Source organism: Pelodiscus sinensis, chromosome 30 (genome assembly GCF_049634645.1).
Source record: "Pelodiscus sinensis isolate JC-2024 chromosome 30, ASM4963464v1, whole genome shotgun sequence".
In the NCBI taxonomy this organism is placed as follows: Eukaryota; Metazoa; Chordata; order Testudines; family Trionychidae; genus Pelodiscus; species Pelodiscus sinensis.
The window spans coordinates 13,658,542-13,678,412 of NC_134740.1; the positions used below are offsets into that span (position 1 = coordinate 13,658,542).

Sequence of the window (19,871 nt, forward strand, 5' to 3'; positions counted from 1 at the left end):
ACTGGTTGAGTATTTGAAAGTGGACGGAGCGTAGGTGAAAGCGAATTTGCAATAGAAAAGGGAAGAGGCACTTAATGATGTCTTTGTTCCAGTTTTCACCAAGAACGTTGGTAGCGACGGGTTGCCTACCAGTGAAAGCCAGTGAAAATTGGGTAAGTTCAGCAGCTCCAAGATGGAAAGAACAAGTTAAAATTATTTAGACAAGTGGGATATCTTCAAGTCATCAAGTGCCCTGAGTATTACTGATGACCCTCAGTTACACGATGACCTTAGTAACACCGGTTTCTACTTCATTTTTCTAGCCTCAAATACAAGAATGACACATGCACACAAAGGGGAAAATCATAGTCACTAAATTGAAACTTTCCCAATGATATCTTACATGGAACATATTCCTGTTTGGTCACGTTCACATTCATAAGCTCATTTGCCTGAAGCACTGGCCACTTTTTCATTATTGGCTGTGTTTGGAAAGTGGCAACCAAGTTTTTATTGGCTTTTTTTCTCCATCATTTCCAGGCTGAGGGTCAGTGGAATTTTTGGGCTCCTAACTCCCTTTGGAAAACCCCACCTGATGTCCCTGTGGGACTCTGCTAAATGTTCCTTTTGTCCGAACCTGCCACAGAAAGAAGAAAAGAGCAAGATAGAGATTGGCTTGGTCCCTCTTCGAGGCGCTCTCTGAAGGTTCCTGAAGGAAGAATTCCACCTCTACGGGGAAAATCCGCAAGACGCTACGGAAAGGTCTGAGTCAAAAAAGGTAAAATTATTTTCCTTCTATGAACTTGTGCTGTCCCACCCAACGTCAATTTCTTTCTGAAATATCATGTGGTCACCTGTATCCCTGAATTTGGCTGAGGTTTCTATGTACAGCCAGGATACAAATAGACAGAGTGCATCCTGGGTAATGTCGCTCTCTGCACCCATGATTTTCCACTTCCTGGCAACTTTGGGAAAGATGAGCTAATTTATTGGCCTTTTCTTTTACTTTTGGCAGGAAGCGAGAATGATCCGATTTTCCCAGGAGCTCTCGGAGGGCGAGAAAAACGCTACCAGGAACCGGAAGGAAAAAGTCCGGAAATGTCTCCAGGACCTTGGCATCTCCTGTGAGGAGGTAGGCCTCCATTACCCCCGACAGCGCTAAGGGGAACAATCTCGAATATTAGCTATGCGTCTGGTGGTGGAGGGGGCTGGTACAGCAGGAGGAAAGCCTCCAAAACTCTGCTCCATGCAACCCCACATGCCCAAAGCACCTCGAAGGCAGCCCATGGCCACGGATGTTACACACCCTCGCCCCTTTGCAGGGATCAAACTTGGAGGCCTTCAGTGCAAAAACGTGCAAGCTTCTCACCCCGACTCTGAACGGAGTAACTCCCTTAGAAGTGCAAGAGGCTTTCTGGGGTTAACCCCAAGAAAGCTCCAGGCTCTCATAGACCCAATCAATCTCATGAATGCCACCTGTCATTGGTCACTGGGCAGATAGGACACTGGGTTTGGAGGATCATTGGTCTGACCCAGTCTGGCCGTTCTTCTGTTCTTTTCTGCGGCACTTGTGTGGGAAGACAACACCTTCCCTTGACACTGATAAGTGCCACCCAGGGTTGAAACACAAGCTAAAATATGTCTGCCCCGCTTGACTCCAGAACGGGATGCCGGTAGGTGGGCACCCGATAAGGATGCTTCCTAATGTATGGCAAACCCGTCTTGGAGCATCTTCATTGGATCGGTACCAAGGGGTGAATAGCAGCGTTGCCGCAGCAATTCTAGTTCTAATTTGTCCATTTGTCCTTCCTCTCTTCCCTCCCCCAGGCTCACACCCCCAATATCACCGTCCTAGGATCGGGCGGGGGTCTGCGGGCCATGATAGCCCTCCTGGGCACCTTGGTGGAGATGCAGAAACAGGGTCTGCTGGACGCCGTCATGTATCTGTGTGGGGTGTCGGGCTCCACCTGGTAGGTGCATGTTTGTGGAAATGAGAATGAGTCACTTTTCCTGCATGGAGTGGGGGGGGGGGCAGTAAAAAATTTTCATCAAATTTCAGGGCTGGCAGAGACCTCAGGAGTCATGGAGTCCAGCCCCCTGCCCAAAGCAGGACCCACCCCAACTCAATCATCCCAACCAGGGCTTGGTCAAGCCGGGACTTAAACACCTCTAGGGATGGAGATTCCACCCCCTCCCTAGGGAACCCAGCCCAGCTCTTCCCCACCCTCCTAGGGAGATCGTTTGTCCTAATAGCTAGCCTCCACTGGCGGGCTCCACATTAATTCAAACACACAGAACAGGAACCCACTGTCTAGGAAGGAGTCCTGCAGAAAGTGATCTAGGAGTCAGAGTGGGCCATATGCTAAAGATGAGTCAACAGTATGATGCTGTTGCAAAAAAAGCAAACATAAATTGGGGCAGCACTAATGGGGAGTGTTGTGAGCAACACACAAGAAGTCATTCATCTTCTCAACTCTACTACGATTCAGCCTCAGTTGAAGTGTTGTATCCAGTTCTGGGCACCACATTTCAAGAAAGATGTGGAGAAATAGGAGGGTGCAGAGCAGAGCAACAAGAATGATGAAAGTTTGAGAGAACATGAGCTAGGAGGGAAGACTGAAAGAATTGGGCTTGTTTTGTTTGGAAAGGACAAGACTGAGAGGGGACATGAGAGCTGTTTTCAAGTATCTGAGGCTATGTCTGGACTGCAAGCCTCTTTCGAAAGAGGCTCTTTCGAAAGAGAGCGTCTAGACTGCACGCGGAACTTTCGAAAGACAAGCCGCTTTTTTGAAAGAAAGCACCCAGTGAGTCTGGATGCTCTCTTTCGAAGAAGCCCTATTTACATTCAAGAACGCCTTCTTTCGAAAGAAGCACTTTTGAAAGAAGGCGTTCTTCCTCGTAAAATGAAGTTTACCGCCGTCGAAAGAAAAGCCGCGTTCTTTCGATTTAATTTCGAAAGAATGCGGCTGCAGTCTAGACGCAGGTGAAGTTTTTTCGGAAAAAGGCTACTTTTCCCAAAAAAACCCCTGAGTCTGGACACAGCCTAAAAGGGTGTTACAAGGAGGTGGGAGAAAAATTGTTCTCCTTGCCCTCTGAGGACAGGACAAGAAGCAAAGGGATTAAACTGCAGCAAGGAAGGGTTAGGTTGGACATTAGGAAAAACTTCCTACCTGTCTGGATGGTGAAACACTGCAATAATTGCCCGGGGGTTGTGGAATCTCCATCTCTGGAGATATTTAAGAGCAGGTTGGACAGATGCCTGTCAGGGATGAGCTAGATGGTGCTTGGTCCTGCCGTGAGGTCAGGGGACTGGATTCGATGACCTCTTGAAGTCCCTTCCCGTTCTCTTGTTCTAAGGTTCTATCATTATTTGGGTTTGTCCATATTCAAGGTGGTAGGGTGAGCTAGTCAATATCACCTATGAATATGACTGAGCTCCATTGAGACCTCTGTGGTTTGGATACCGAATGCCGTGACATGCTGGGACTGTACGAGGCTGTAAGAGGATCTACCCAGACATTTTACTCCATGGAAAGCCTTCCTGTTACCTCTCCGGTGCAGGTGGCTTCTTCAAAGTCAGCAAAATCCCTACATTTCCTAAGGCTATGATAACAGACCACATGGTGGGCCTGGGTTTCATTCCAGCACAACGTTCGGCATTCCCTGTATTAAAAGTTAAAGGTCTGAAGGGTTAAAAGGAATTCCCCATCCTGTTCCCTTAGTTTCAGCCGTATCTCTTCTGGTTCCTTACCAGGTGCATGTCCGCCCTCTACAAAGACCAGAACTGGACGAAGAACGTGGAGAAGCTGGAAGAAAACCTCTGTGACTCACTCTACAGTGATGCATGGAGGCGCCAAGAGGCGTACTCGCTAGTGAACCAGGCAGCTGATGACGAACACTTCTCTCTGACCGACATCTGGGCCTCCTTCGTTGTCTACAAGACCTTGCAGCAGGTGGGTTGATGAGTAAATCCAGAGCGGTTCCACTGGAAAGTCAATGGATTTACTTAGTATATTTCCCTCTCTCTTTCTGTCACTATAATAGTTGGGATCTAGGAGCAAAATATTGTCCAGCCTATCTGAACCCTTAGGCAACTTTGTACATCTCAGACTATATGCTCCCAGAACCACTAAAATGTCTGAGTATTCCAAGGCTGTTTAAGGGATTTGGATACACAATTCCCATTAAAAAGCGTGGGAATTTGCCCTACATCACTTGATTTGTTTTAAAAAACCCTCACCCTAGCATCTACTCCTAAAATCCTCGACTTTCCAAAGTATTAATTGATTAAAAGAACTAGAGGACATGAATGTTTGTCATGGGCATGAATTGTTAATAATGGTTTCTTCAACTTAGCAGGAGGAAAAAAACCCGACATATTCAATGGTGTGAAACTGAAGTTAGGGTGTGTCTATACAGCAAAATTATTTTGAAATAACAGCCATTATTTCAAAATCACTGTACTGGTGTCTGCACAGCCAAACCGCTATTTCAAAATTAATGTGAAATAGCAGAGAGCTTATTTCGAATTTGGTAAACCTCATTCCATGAGGAATAACACCAAATTTGAAATAGCTATTTTGAAATAACGCTGTAGTGTAAGACGTACCCTTAGAGAAATGGAGACTGGGGGAAAAAAGTGTGGATTTTTGACAACCAGGCATGTCGGCTTCAGGACTGCCATCCAGCTAAGCGAAATGCATAGCTGGATTGGGCTTACCATAAGCCAAGCCACCAGTGTCTACGTTTGCAGGAAGCCAATAGGAATGCAGGCTCCCCTCCATTTCCCTTCCTCCTCACTATGTGGGGTAGAGGACACTAGTGGGGGCTGCCCTCAGCGTTCGATTTACGGGTCTACACTCGACCCAATGAATCTAACACTAGAAAATCGACCTCCGGAGGGTTAGTCTTCTCTGTAGTGTAGACACGTCTTCAGAAAGGACTATGACCCTTCTCCCTCTTGTAAGTCTACCGTTGAAATCATTTGGAACATTAGTGCCATCCAAGCATCTGCTAAAAGAGTAGAAGATCGTTATCCAGTAATAGACGCTACACTTGGATCAATCATGGAAAACATACTAGGAAAAGCAAAGACTTTAGTCCACAAATTGACTAATGAAGGCGCTTACGTTGAAGCCTTCAGAGAAGAAGACAAATGTTGATTATGTGACCTGAAAAAGTACACAGACGTGATTCTTACAATTTGACAGCTGCCATTTCTGGATTCGACTCCTAGCTGTTAAAGATCCCTGTCTTATAAAATACTGAGAATTAAACTGAGTAAAGCCCTGCTAGCCATGGGGCTGTGATGTGATTGGAAGAGAACAGACAATTTGAACACTGAGGGTACATCTAGACTACAGGGTTTTGTCAACAGAAGTTTTGTCGACAGATACTGCCGACAAAGCTTCTGTTGACAAAGAGCATCTACACTACATTCAGTTCTGTCGACAAAGCAAGCTGCTTTGTCGACATGGCAGTGTAGACGCAAGGAGAGTTTACATGCAATAACGATTTCTGTCGACAGAACTCTGTCGACAGAAGGCGTTATGCCTCGTGAAATGAGGTTTACCAGCATCGACAAAACTGCTAAGTTCTGTTGACGTTATGTCGACAGAACTCAGCGGTAGTGTGGATGCAGGTATAGTTTTGTTGACAAAAGTCCACTTTTGTCGACAAAACCCTGTAGTCTAGACATACCCTGAGAGTACATCTAATGCTATTTCAAAATAATGTGCGCTATTCTGAAATAATTCAGTCTGTGTCTACACAGCTGGCAGTTATTTCAAAATAGGGTCAACAAGCCGTCAAGCTGGAGGACTCCATCTCCTGTAACCCTCACTGTACAAGGAGTAAGGGAAGTCAGAGGAAGCGTGTTCTATTTCGAAATAAGTGCTGTGGAGATGCTCCCATTTTTTAAATAAGCTATGCAATAGATATAGCTCAATTTGCGTCACTTATTTCGAATTAAGCCCTATAGTGTAGATGCAGCCAGGGTGGAATGGCATGCAATAAATGAATGAACATTTGACTTCATCTTCTTTTTGATACTCTCATGCGTGATCCACCTGACTTTTGTGCCTGGGATGAAAGACGTTGGAATTCCTCTCTTGCTTCTCCCAACATGATCGCTACACTTGACCATTCTTTTCCCTCATTGAATCAAATGCCATGTTCCAAAAGAAGTTGCTTTCTGCCCGATAATGGGCGTGAGCGAATGAGCATCTCAGCTAAAAGGCTGGAGGAAGTAAGGGCACGAGAAGTCACCACAGATGAACGCATTGCAGTCAAGAAGCTCCTTAATGGAATGGTGCAAAATTCCAAGAAGGATGTAGACGTAGTGCTTCAGAGAAGGGCTGAGTAGCCAACTTTCATTTGTGTGACGATTTTAAAACACAAGCTAAATATAATAAAATGGTCTTGAAACTTTTGCTTTCTGTTTTAACTATAGGGCCTTCACCCTCATGGTCCCACCCGTTAGCCTTAACTCTCCTGGAAAATCAAACACCCTCCACTCCTCCTTTACCTTGCTTACGTTGTTGAAAAAAAACCCTTATAAGCGTACCTGCACTGCAGTCAAGAAGCCCGTTAATAGAATGGTGCAAAATTCCAAGAAGGATGTAGACGTAATGCTTCATAGAAGGGCTGAGTAGTCAACTTTAATTTGTGTGATGATTTAAAACACATGTTAAATATAATAAAATGGTCTTGAAACTTTTGGGTTTTTTTAAACTATAGGGCCTTCATCGTAATGGTCCCACCCCTTAGCCTTAACTCTTCTGGAAAATCAACCAGCCTCTACTTACCTAGATTACATTGTTGTGAAAAACCAGCTATAAGCTGATCTTCCTTTGTAGGAAGACATATTTTTGGAAAATTGGGTCTTGTTCTCGTAGGTCCATTTGCAAGTCACCACTATTGATAGATGTGGATTGTGGTGTTTGTCCGTACCGTGCACACTAGAACAAGGCCACAGTGACAAAGATGATCTCAGCAGAAAGGGCCTCTCTATTTCCTAGCCCAGGTGTGGGACATTACAGCCCAAGGCCGGATCCGGTCTGCCAGCATTAGTCCCTGGTGGACCACCGCCCCTGCGTATTTACCTGGGTCTCCACAGGTATGGGAGATCACACCTCCCATTGGCCATGGATCACCATTCCTCACCAATAAGAGCTGCCATCACCTGAACCTGCAGAGGGGCAGATGAATATAGTGGCCCACCATGGGTTAACCACCAGCGTTTTATTGCCCATCCCCGTCGTAGCCTCACCTGATTAGTCAGGACTAGAATTGCTTGGAATATCACTGAAATGTTTTTGTTCTAATAGATTCTTACCTTTCCAGAAGGATCAGACCAAGTTATCGGAGCACAAGGAGTCTTCCACGAGTGGTACAAATCCTTACCCCATCTACGCAGCAGTGGAAGCAAACCTGCATAAATCACGGGAACACGGCCTAGGTAAAACAAAACACACCAGTGTTCTGTGTGAGAGTCAATCTTTGTCTGAAATGTCAAGTACTCTATGGAAAAAGTATATATTGGTGTTGCCTCTTCCTTTTTCTTCTGCCATAAACCCTTGTACGTGGAATCGTTATTCCCATTAGCCAAGAAAGCATTTGGCTCATGAAAGACCCACTCCTAACAAACCTCGTCCGTGTTTCACAGAGACCTGGTTTGAATTCACTCCCCACGAGTCTGGCTTTCCTGGCCTGGGGGCATTTGTGAGCACCAAGTACTTGGGAAGCAAATTCGAGGATGGGAATTTGCAAAAGGAGGTAGAAGAGAAAAATATCTGCTACCTGCAAGGTGAGCATTCCAGCCCCTGTTTCTTAATAGATGGGTGGATGGGGATGGATAGATATGGTGGATGGCGATGGATGGATGGATGGGTATGGTGATGGATGGATGCATGGATATGGTGATGGATGGATATGGTGTTGGATAGATGTAAGGTGATGGATGGATGCATATGGTTATGGATGGATGGATGGTGTTGGGTGGATGGATGGATGGATGGATATGGGGATGTATGTATGTATGGGGTTGGATATGGATGGATGGATGGGGATAGATTGATATACAAATATTGCAGGTCCACCATATTCTTCTAATGCATTATGAGATCTCCCTCATATTATAGACTCATTAAGAATGTTTCCAGCCCCCTACCCTGTAGGTCAATCCAAGTTTCAGAATTCTGGCCAGTTTCTTGCATTTACCCAACCCTCCCCCCCCCCCCACCCTCATTCTTCATCCCATACCATTCCCCCCACCCCCCAGTTTCTACCTTAATTTCATTTCAGGCCAATGTAAAACGTTCCTGTTCCATAAAATGTAAACATCGCCTTCCCTGTCTCTGCTCTTGAAACATTGTCGGTAGAGTTTCACTTAGTACGTATTACAAAAATCCATGCATCAGTTCAATGAGACACATTTCAACATGAACAGTTGAAGGGTTCCATTCTGATAAGCACAATTGGTTGTGTTTGTTTCGAAAGTGAAATGTTGTCAAAATCAGCATTGATCATTCAGATTTGAAATAAAATAAATATGATACTGGACGGAGGTTGACCAGCCCTGCTCACAAAAAAATAAACATCTGCTAAGTATCCCAAGGAAACCAAGTTGCAAAAACACATAACCCATCAAAAACTGGCCTACCAGTGCCCCCATTGACTTCTCCATCAATGCTGTTGCTGTCAAAGCAACTCCTTGCATGGGATTATGGGGAAAGTCCTCAATGAACTCTACCTGCACCGTTTGTAAATGACACCTTTTCCTTCTGATTTTCAGGTTTATGGGGAAGCGCCCTTGGAAGCAGGGAGGAAAACAGAAAGTTTGTCTCAGGTACTGGGCATTTTGTGCATTGCAGGTTGGGTCAAGTCATCAATTGTGTTGGAACTGATGACTTGGGGTGTCCTCCTCTTTGGAAGTATTTCCAAACAAGTTGGGCAAATGTCTCTCCAGAATGCTCTGGGTTGGCTGGTTCTGCTGCTCCCAAGGTCCACCGTTCTGTGAATTAAGGCACAGATTCTCAAAGCTGACCGGCGGATTTGGGTCGTAATTTCCATGAACGTTAGGAAGAGTTGGGCATAGTCTAATCTCATGCCTCAGGGTCTCAGCTGGTCCCCAGCTGTGGTCAGGAAGGAATTTCTTCCCCGATGCACAATTGTAACCTGTTGCTGTTGTTATTATCATTTGCCTTCCCTTGTGAAGCATCAGCAATCAGCAATTAAGAAGTATCCACGCCTAAAAAGGATCAATTGGCATTGGAAAAAGTTCAGAAAAGGGCAACAAAAATGATGAGGGGCCTGGAATGGGTCCCGTAAGAAGAGAGATTAAAACGATTGGGACTTTTTACCTTAGAAAGAGGAGACTAAGGGGAGATAGGAGAGAGGTCGATAAAATCATGACACGTTTGCAGAAAGTGAATAAGGAAAAGTTATTTATTTATTCCCACAGTATAAGAACTAGGGGTCACCAAATGAACTTAACTTTAAAACAAACAAAAGGAAGTTTTTTTTCAGTCAGCACACAATTAACTTGTGGAACTCCTTGCCAGAGGATGAGATGAAGGCTAGAACTTTAACAGAGTTCAAAGAAGAGCGAGGTAGATTCCTGGAGGTTAGGTCCATCAATGGCTATTAGCCAGGACGGGTAGGAATGGGGTCCCTAGCCTCTGTTTCTCTGGAAGTGGGTGACAGGGGAGGGATCAAGTGAGGATTCCCTGTTGTGTTTCCTCCCTCCGGGGCACATGGCATTGGCCACTGTGGGCAGAAAGTACACTGGGCTGGATAGACCTTTGGCCTCACCAAGTAGGGCCACTCTTATGTTCTTATGAGGTTCCTGGACTCAGCAAGCGATAGCTGGGGAAATGTACTGGCCCTCTGGGGTCTCGCTCTGCAAACTCATGGAAATCTGGTTTCTTTAGGGAGCTTTGAACCGTCCCGTTTAGATGAAATCCCCATTTAGAACTTCATTGTAATTTAGCAAAGATTTGGATTTGGGGAAAATGGCCAGGAAAATAGTGCAAGTACCCCTCCTTCCTAGCAGTGTACGTGATAGCAAACCCCTTGTACTATCGGGCTAGGGAAAAGTAAACCGAATGATTGGTTACTGACGATTTTAAAGGGAAGCAAAGGCTCAAGCATTGGCCTCAAAATTTCTGGTGGTGTTTTGCAAATAATAAGGATCAGATAGTATCTCCATTATTAAACCAAGATAATTATACATGTGAAAGCTTGACTCTAATTGCAGGCTTGTTTTACCCTGCTGTGACTGCCCAGTGAAAACCAGTCTTCATTCACAGAAGCACACGTCGAATGTACAGCCAATGCACTCAGTGGAATTGCCCCTGAAAAGAGCTGGCACAAGTATTTTGCCTACACAATTTTCCTCCACAAAAGCCTGTTTTGTAATAACGATTTTAAAAAAAGGCGAGGAATGTGCTTCTTCCGATCATATTTTCAACAGTGAATTCTCAAACTGCAGCAACATCAAAATGAAGTCACTTTTATTTTATCGTTTGGCTTCAAATGTCATTCTTGAGCTCACTCGTTGAAATATCCTAGAGTGCATTCTATTTTACATTGCATATCGTTGATACTACCTTTTTGTTACCTTCTGAGGCTGCACTGCTTACGAAATAAGACATTTTAGCAAGGCGAGTTTGAGAACTGTGATCTGACTTTTGTCTCAGTAGCAGTTCTTGAAAACCTTTTTTTTAAGTTTTGACTTTTTGAACCAATTCGTGACAAAAAGGATATGTCCGAATGTTCAGTGTTTCCCACCAGGTAAACATTCTGAATGAAAATGGTGGAAATTAGATCAAAGTCAAGTCCCTGATGCTAAATCAAAGAGAACCTCAAACCTGAAATGTGTTTTGTTTACTGATGTGGCTATTGCCCTGAGCTGTGTGAAATGAGTAATGATGCTTGTGTTTCGATTTCTGTCATGGAGAATTGGTTCGGGACAAATTTGTTGGAGGATGGAAAAAAGAAATGCAGAGTGCAACATACGAACCAGGTGGGTCATTGTATTTCAGAACACATGGGACTATTTTCCTTAAAACTCTCACTGGGTTTTTATCCTGCCATGACTCCACTTACATGATAGGGGTTGTGATCTGCACCACTGTGACAGGCTATGTCTAAACCATCACCTCCAGTGTAGACTCTGCATGCATGCATAGAAGGTGGGTTTCATGCTACTGAGCCCATCAGCCTGTCTTCTGGGGCGCCCCATTGGCCTACCCTGCTTGGCCAGCTGTTCTGGTCTCCCTCAGGCAAGGCACAGGATTGGGGTAACAGTCCCCTAACACATCAACACAGATTCTGAATTAGCTCAGCTATAAGCCACTAACAGCACCCCAAAAACATAGCCCCAAAGAGGGGCTTGCCTCTCTTTACCAGGGAAAGAGAGAGATGCACGCTGGTTGCCCCCTCCTGTGAGAATTATTTACACTGGGCTTTACTGATAAACTGACGTGTTTTATTAAGTATAAAAATAGGATGTAAGTGAACAGAGATGGATGAAAGCAAGTTACTAAGCCAAAATAAACAAATCCGGATTCCCTGAGAAACTTGATACATGCTAATTCTTACCCTCAAGAGGGGATCTAAACATCTCTTCCACAAGCGAGTATCTAAAAGGGTGTCACAAGGAGGAGAGAGAGAAATTATTCTCCTTGGCCTCTGAGGACAGGACAAGAAGCAATGGGCTTAAGCAGGAGCAAGGGAGGTTGAGGTTGGACATTAAGAAAAACTTCCTACCTGTCAGGGTGGTTAAACACTGGAATAAGTTGCCTAGAGAAGTTGTGGAATCTCCATCTCTGGAGGTATTTCAGAGCAGGTTGGACAGACACCTGTCAGGGATGGTCTAGATGCTTGGTCCTGCCATGAGGGCAGGGGACTGGACTCGATGACCTCTCGAGGTCCCTTCCAGTTCTAGTGTTCTGTGATTCTATGATTAGCAAATGGTCCAGTAACAGATATTACAGATGCAGATGACTGAGTTTTTTACCAGACACGATGGAAGAAGCATGAGATGGGTGTCGGGGGGGTTGGAACTAAACTATCGTAATGGGATCTGTGTTTGCTTCTTACAGGAACTCCCGAAACGAGAAGCTATGATGAGTCTGTGTCTGGTAGGTAGACTTATCACAACAGGACTAAAATATTTCCTCAGGGTATGTGTACACTAGCTCGGTAGTTTGAGCTAGGTAGGCAAATGAGGGCAACCGGAGTTGCAAATGCAGCCTGGAGTTGCAAATGAAGCCTGGGTGTCGCCATTTTTAAATCCCCCTTAGTCTGAAATCCATGCACGTGGCATGGAGTAGATAGTTCAAATTAAAGAGATGTTTTCAAGTATCTAAAAGGGTGTCACAAGGAGAAGGGAGAAAAATTGTTTCCATTGGCCTCTGAAGACAGGACAAGAAGCAATGGGCTTAAACTGCAGCAAGGGAGGTTGAGGTTGGACATTAGGAAAAACTTCCTGCCTGTCCGGGTGGTGAAACACTGGAATAAGTAGCCTAGAGAAGGTGTGCAATATCTGTCACTAGAGATAGTTAAGAGCAGTTGGACAGACACCTGTCAGGGATGGTCTAAATGGTGCTGGGTCTTGTCTTGAGGGCAGGGGACTGGACCTAATGACCTCTCGAGGACCCTTCCAGTTATAGTGTTCTGTGATTCTATGATTCTATGAACCCATCCTAGTGCTTCCCCACCTTCCTAGGGCAATAGTTTTTCCTAATCTCCAACCTAGACCAGCCCCCGCCCCTGCAAACTGTTACCTTTCTTTCTAAAATAAATTAAAAACAGGGGGCTAAAATTGAAACACTCAGTTCTGATAAGGTCTAGTTTGAAGCCTACCTACTCTGAAAGCCCTGGCTGGGTTGATTGAGTTGGGATTGGTTCTGTCTAGGGCAGGGGGCTGGACTTGATGACGTCGTAAGGTCTCTTCCAGCTCTATGGTTCTATGATTCTATGACATGGCATTGCAATAAGCAGGCGCTGCATGTTGAGCGATGCTGAGATGTTCCAAACTTTGTCAAACTCCACCGGTCATCCTGGAAAGTGTCAGTGTTGAGTGAACTGGCCGTTTCGGACACAGAACGTGATGCTGGACAGTTACAACCAGCTCTACAGTGAATTCATTCGGTTCAGGGTTCCTTCCCAGCCTCCATGACCAGCCCCAAATTCCAAGGTTCTAGGTATCATACAGGTCACTGAATGCAATGGAAGACCTTGCCTTAAATGCACCAAGTGTCCCGAATGGGCATCATTTGATCAAATTGATCCATTGAGGAGGCGGTCGGGTGTCTCTTTTCATGTGCTTCCCCCACAACCGCCATGCCCTAAAGCAGACAGAATTGGTCGGGGAGTAACTATTCACTAGGGAGATCTTGCTAATAGAAGGGACAGATGATGAAATTTAGGAGGTCAGTGAGGCTGTGTGTAGATTGCACCTCTCTGTGGACAGAGAGATGTAGATTAGGCACATTGAAATTGCTAATGAAGCACGGATTTAAATATCCATCTCTTCATTGCCATAAACATGGCCGCCGCTTTTTTCCGAAATGGAGATTTTTCAAAAAAAAAACCAGCAGTCGCTACATGCATCTGTTGAAAATAAACCCTTTTTTGACAGATCTTGTAAATCTCATTTTTGAGGCATAAAGGATTGAAAAAAGTGATGGCCATATTTATGCTAATGAAGCGTGGGATATTTAAATCCTCACTCCATTAGGAATTTCCACGTGCCTAAGCTATATCTCTCTGTCCACAGAGAGGTATAGTCTAGACATACCCAGAGTCACATAATCCTAACTGGCTGTTTGATTGTTTCTTATAGACAGATCATATGACGAAGTGCCGAATATGCGTGAAGGAAGTAAGTCATAACATTTCTGGCTACACGGGTCATTAATCATGCCGTTTGTTAACTCCCCCTCCCCCAGGACGCTGCCATTCCAGCTAACAAAGTGTTCATGAATGACAGGATTTTGAAGAGAATTTTAAATGTAAAGGACATCAGGCGTCTAAGGCCTTGAGACTTCCTTGAAAATCCAAGCATCAGTTTCGCAAGGTGTTTTCAAATTACATCCGTGTCAATTACAGGATTTTAAAAATAGCTTAGTGGAATTGGATGCTGGATTTCCATTGAATTCAAGTCCAAATTGGGTGCCTAAATCACTTAGGCTGCTTTTCAAATCGATTCCTAGATTTATAGGCTGGCAGTCCATAGAGACTGCACCTGTGAGCAGCTGGTGTGTTTATCTCCTCCAGGATAAGGTCTAGACATAGCCTGAGATAGGAGCTGATGTTCTAGGACAACAGGTACAGACAGATTCAGGAGCAATGCATCCGACCCAATGTTGGCGGTTGCATCCCCACTTCCAAGAGATTTGAGGCACTAGACCCACGAGTCTTTCACGTCTGGGGGCTCCCAGAAAAGACACCTGCCCTATAGCTCATGTTATGTTCTCTGTCCTTCCAAGGCTCCATTTGCACCTGTCACCGTTGTCTGGCTCTTCTCGACCTTCTGGAGCGTCAGGCTCAAGCCTCAACTGAGGAAGAGTCCGAAGAAGTCCTCAGGCAGATGATGGAAATCATGAAAGGCAAGTGAAGCGGAGGGACAAGATTTTCCTTAGGAAATCCCAGTGATAAGGCGGGAGAATTTCTGCATGTTTGCTTCCATGGGAACACGGCTGTGTTTGTCCCTATGTTCACACATCCCCCAGGGCCGTTCCAACACACACAGATTGAGATGGTGGAAAGGTCGGGATGCAAAAGCCTGTTGTCTTTCATGGGAGACTGGGCCCCTAAAATGACTTTGAGCATCCCCGCACACCTGAGCTCATCGAAACGAGCCTTCCGTTGCCTTCCACACATCTAACCTCATTCCCACATGTCATTTAAGCAGACGAGAATATGGAGGAGCCCTTCCAGCACTGCTTGGAAAGCAGAGAGTCTTGGGACGAGAATACCTTGGAAGAAAATATGGAAGACTGGCCTCAAATGGAGAATCGATCATTCACACTGCCAAGCAAGTCAATAATTTTGTATCTCCTCTGAAAACTCTTTTTTAAAATGTATTTAGGTGGCATTGGTTATTTTGGTTTCTGTAAGAAGGAGGAGCGGTCGAGGCGGCCTGGATGCTCTTTCCATAGAGAGGATAATACGCCGTGTTTCCTATGACGTACCACCATGTGATGCTTTGCAATAACGAGTTTTGGAGACGTTCCCACACGAGTCTAGCCATGGGCACAGTGAGGGAGGGGGGAGGGAATTACACCTCAAACCCCCTCTGAAATGACACTGACAAATTCTAAAGGGTGCAGAAAAGAGCTAGAACCAGGCCTAGAAAAAATCAACCTCTCATTGAGGAATTTCAGTCAATGTGGAGAGGCTGAGGGATTTGGGCTTGCTTAGCCTGCAGCAGAGAAGCGTGAGGGGAGATTTGAGAGCAGCCTGCAGCTCCCTAAAGGGGCTTCCAAAGAGGTCAGAGAGAGGCTGTTCTCAGTGGGGGCAGATGGCAGAACGAGGAACAACAGTCTCAGAATGCAGTGGGGGAGGTCTAGGTGGGATATTAGGAAACAAGAGGGTATCTTTGCAGATTTCCGCTTGCTATTGGTTAGCACTTATTTTTTCCCTTTGAGTTTTTATTCTGCTCTTTGTTGTTTTGTAGAGTTTGTATCACACCCCTGTAAATTGATATGGAAAATCGGCAGGTGCATCAGCTCCTGGACGTGGGGGAAAACCAATAACTTTCTGTACAATTGCCGTAAGCACAATGCATTGGAGCTGGGGGTACCACTGCGGTGGGAGGGGGCTGGCTTCTGACATTCCGTGTTGACAGCAAACCGATGAAATGGAAAGGACTGAGAGAGGGCCGGTGGGATTGTCCAGTGGACCAAAGGAAGCCGTGAGGACTGAGAGACAGGAAAGGGGCTGCTACACAACATAGCGTGTGACAAGGGGCAGCAGAGGGTGAGATCACAAAACCAGCCCTACACGGTTAGACCAACGGCCTTCAGGGGAGGGGAAAGACGTGTCTATACAGTATGGTGAGCCCTAAGGGTTGTGGATAGGGGGGAGTAGCCCACACAGCGCTCTGAAGATAGGGGTTGGGCCACCCTGGTCATAAGAGCAGGTCTGCAGCTCCCTGCAGCCAATCAGGCAGGTGGGCTAATCAGGTGTCTCGGTTGAGGCCCTGCTGTGGTTTTCAGGCCTTTAAGCTAGTGAGTAAGCTGGCCGGATATGGGACCTTCCTCCTGATGGTCATTAGGAGGAGCATTGCCAGCAGATCTAGAGAAGTGATTATTCCCCTTTATTCGGCTCTGGGGAGGCCACATCTGGAGTCTTGTGTCCAGTTCTGGGGCCCCCACTACAGAAAGGATGTGGATGCATTGGAGAGGGTCCAGCGGAGGGCAACCAAACTGATTCAGGGGCTGGAGCACATGACCTCTGAGGAGAGGCTGAGGGATTAGGGCTTGTCTTGTCTGCAGAAGAGAAGAGTGAGGGGGGATTTGAGAGCAGCCTTCGACTTCCTGAAGGGGGGGGTTCCAAAGAGGCTGGCGAGAGGCTGTTCTCAGTGGGGGCAGGTGGCAAAATGAGGAGCAATGGGCTCACGTTGCAGTGGGGGAGGTCTAGGTTGGAGATTAGGAGAAACAATTTCCCTAGGCGGGTGGGGAAGCGCTGGGCTGGGTTCCCTAGGGAGGGGGTGGAATCTCCATCCGTAGAGGTGTCTAGGTCCCAGCTTGACCAAGCCCTGGCTGGGATGATTGAGTTGGGTTGGTCCTGCTTTGGGCAGGGGGCAGGACCCGTTGCCTCCTGAGGTCTCTGCCAGACCTAGGGTTCTAGGATTCTATGACAGGCCTTAATCTCACTCGGTGCTTTAAGAAATTTGCCCCCCCCCCCCCCCCCCCCGTCACTGAGACCCAGAGGAACTATCACGGCCTAGGCCAACACGTGGCTGTATCTGGGCAGGTGATGCCATCGCCCAAACCACTGACTTGGTGAAGGAGAAGGTCCTCAACTTGATCGACGCCGGCCTGGCTATTAACTCCGCCTACCCCCTGGTGCTGCGCCCTGCGAGGGGGGTGAAACTGATCCTCTCCTTCGACTTCAGCGCCGGGGACCCCTTCGAGGTAGCGTCTCTTACTACTTGTGACGTTGCACTATGTCCCCATCAGGCTCCGGCGCGGCACAAACACCCAGCCTGTGATCCACGATCCTACGAGGTTGTGCTGTGGTCAGAAGCAGTCCTGCCGGTGCCCTGAAAGTTGCTTTGTCCATCCAGCCCAGTGTCCTGACTCCCGACAGTGGCCAATGCAAGGTGCCCCAGAGGGAATTAACAGAACAGGGAATCATCCAGTGATCCCTCCCCTTCCACCTATTCCCAGCCCCTGACAAAGAGAGGATATGGACACCATTCCTACCCATCCTGGATAATAATCTTTGATGGACGTAACCTAACCTCCATGTATTTATCTAGCTCTTTTTTAAACTGTTAAAGTCCTCGTCTTCACAACATCCTCTGGCAAGGAGTTCCACAGGTTGAGTGTGCGCTGCATGAAGTACTTTCTTTTGTTTGTTTTAAACCTGCTACCTTTTCATTTCATTGGGTGACCCTTGGGTGAGATGTGTGGATATATGTCTAGGGCAGGCAAATATTGGCCCATGAACCAGATCCGGTCCATCAGGGATAGCCCTTGGTGGGCCCCCACAATTCTGTATTTACCTGTGTCTCCATGGGTACAGGAGATCGCAGCTCTGATTGACAGTGGATCACCATCTTTAAGGCCCATTCATAGACAACTCTCCAACACCACATTTTACAGACCTCTCTTCTCCGATCCCACTTCAGAATACCAAATGTCACACTTTACGAATGGGCCTTAACAAAGATGCTAATTACTTTAACCATTACAAAGATAGCTTCCCACTTATCACCCCTGATTAGCCATTCATTGACTCATAAATCGCGATTCCCTCCCCGCCTCTCCCTCACCCCACCTTCTGTACTAAATCTGATTTGTCAGTTTAATAACATGTTCACTTTTTTCATTGTATTCCTTTGGTATATATGGTTGTGCCAATTCTCTTCCAGAATATGATCTGAGGAAGTGGGTCTGGCCCATGAAATCTCATCACCTATTGAACCATCTCGTTAGTCTCTAAAGTGCTACATAGTCTGATCTTGCAAAATCAAAAGGAAAAACTTACACGGCTACATCTCTATTTTTATTCCTTAGTGTAGAGGTGTTTTTAACTTTGTAGCCTGTGCATATCGGTGGCATCCCATTGTATCAGGGGAAGATCGTATTTTTGTAATTAATTTATTTTAAAATCACTTTTCCCTCCCTCCTAGACCCTCAAGAAAACTGCCAAGTACTGTGAGACAAATCAGATCCCATTTCCCAAGATAAATCCAGAAGAGATCAAAAGCCAAAATAACCCCTCCGACTGCTACATCTTCAAGGGAAAGGATGTTCCTACAGTCATGCACTTCCCGCTCTTCAACAACAAGAATTGCAGTGGTAACTTAATTGTACATCTCTCTTCTAGATTCCCAAAGGGGATGTAGGGGCTGGTTTAGCCACTTAAATGCCGGAATCTGGCCACACTGGGGATCACAAAATCCCTGCTCTCCTGCCACCAGACACACTGGAAGTTGGTCTCGGTTTGCTTGGTCCTGTCTCAGCTCAGAAAACTGGTGGTGGGTGACCTCGGATGGTCCATTCCAGCCCAACCCATCTATGATTTCATACAACCCTGACAAGTTGGCCATGACATCCTCCTGCCTCTGAAATTTCTTGTATTCCACGTTCTGGTTGGGAGGTGTTAAAAGCAGCATCACTGTTTTCCTCACTGAGCCTCTGACCTACCCGTTTTATTCCAGGTGAAATACACGACTTCCGAACGAGGTTTTCCACCTTCACATTGTCCTACGGAAAGGAAGACGTCAAGGAACTCCTCACAAGGGCGAAGATGAATGTCACCAACAACAAAGGAAGGATTCTGGAGGAGATCCGGCAGCTCACCTCCTCCTCCTCCAAGGCGTTTTAATCCCGTGTCTCTGTTTGGCGCACACTCCAGAAAGGCTGAAAATTTGTGCCCAGCCCTGGATGACACATTTCCTCTGGGGCTGTTCCTTGGGTGGGTTGAATTTTCTTTTGAGCTGGTTGAATTTTCTCATGTGCAACACCAATATTAAGGCACCCTCAGAACAAAAAAAAAAAACCGGGCAATAAATCTATATTTTAAACTGTTTGTAGATATGGAAGACACAAAACATATTCAAACAAGAATCAATGCTTAAAATGTTTAATAGCAAATAAAAAGAAAATTAACATTACCCTTGGACGGCATGTACTTTGTCATCCTTTCTAACAACTCAAGCTAATAAAAATGCCAAAATGGGACATACTGAAAACAGCTAGACAAATAAATCAGAGACACAGCCATTAAAGTAAAAGTGCAAAAAATATGCATCAGAGCATCAATTTAACAACCTATTCCCATACACCATGAAATCTTCAAAATCTCCACTAAACCTGCTCTCAAAAAAAGAAGTATCTGCCAAAACAGTAGCATGCTACAGAAATTTACAGTTCATGAAACTCTCTCTCTTGAATGCATATTATTTGCACATTAGCTCAGTTTTAAGGTGCTAAACAAATCTAAGAGTCCACTGGAAATAGTTATGCTCCCCTTTCAGATATTAATACAATATGTACATACTGGAAAGTAAAGTAAAAGGTATTCACTCAGGTTTATACTATTTGTCTGGGAAGCCAACCCTTAATTTGAAGGTGCCGAAACATAGAACAGTAATAAAGTAATAAAGCAACACAGGCAGCAAACAAAACCACAAATAACCACACATA

At 45.7% G+C, this 19,871-nt stretch overlaps 1 protein-coding gene across 1 annotated transcript; it reads left to right on the top strand.

The window, feature by feature from the left end:
- Window positions 1-77: 77 nt before the first annotated feature.
- Window positions 78-19,084, top strand: LOC112547387 (cytosolic phospholipase A2 gamma-like). Its single transcript, XM_075912185.1, has 16 exons — window positions 78-152; window positions 995-1,111; window positions 1,807-1,949; window positions 3,734-3,932; window positions 7,324-7,438; window positions 7,646-7,786; window positions 8,774-8,827; window positions 10,940-11,005; window positions 12,087-12,125; window positions 13,832-13,870; window positions 14,478-14,597; window positions 14,903-15,025; window positions 15,668-15,763; window positions 16,969-17,129; window positions 18,353-18,521; window positions 18,884-19,084. The coding sequence occupies exons 1-16, from the start codon at window positions 78-80 to the stop codon at window positions 19,048-19,050; spliced, it is 1,824 nt and encodes a 607-aa protein (XP_075768300.1). The 3' UTR covers window positions 19,051-19,084.
- Window positions 19,085-19,871: the final 787 nt, after the last annotated feature.

What these genes read in the sequence shown, in the direction of transcription:
- LOC112547387 (XM_075912185.1), top strand. Translation starts at nt 78, where the DNA reads ATGTCTTTGTTCCAGTTTTCACCAAGAACGTTGGTAGCGACGGGTTGC. An exon ending in TTGGCATCTCCTGTGAGGAG is followed by an intron (nt 1,112 to 1,806) that starts GTAGGCCTCCAT and finishes TCCCTCCCCCAG; the next exon opens with GCTCACACCCCCAATATCAC. An exon ending in GATGATGGAAATCATGAAAG is followed by an intron (nt 14,598 to 14,902) that starts GCAAGTGAAGCG and finishes TCATTTAAGCAG; the next exon opens with ACGAGAATATGGAGGAGCCC.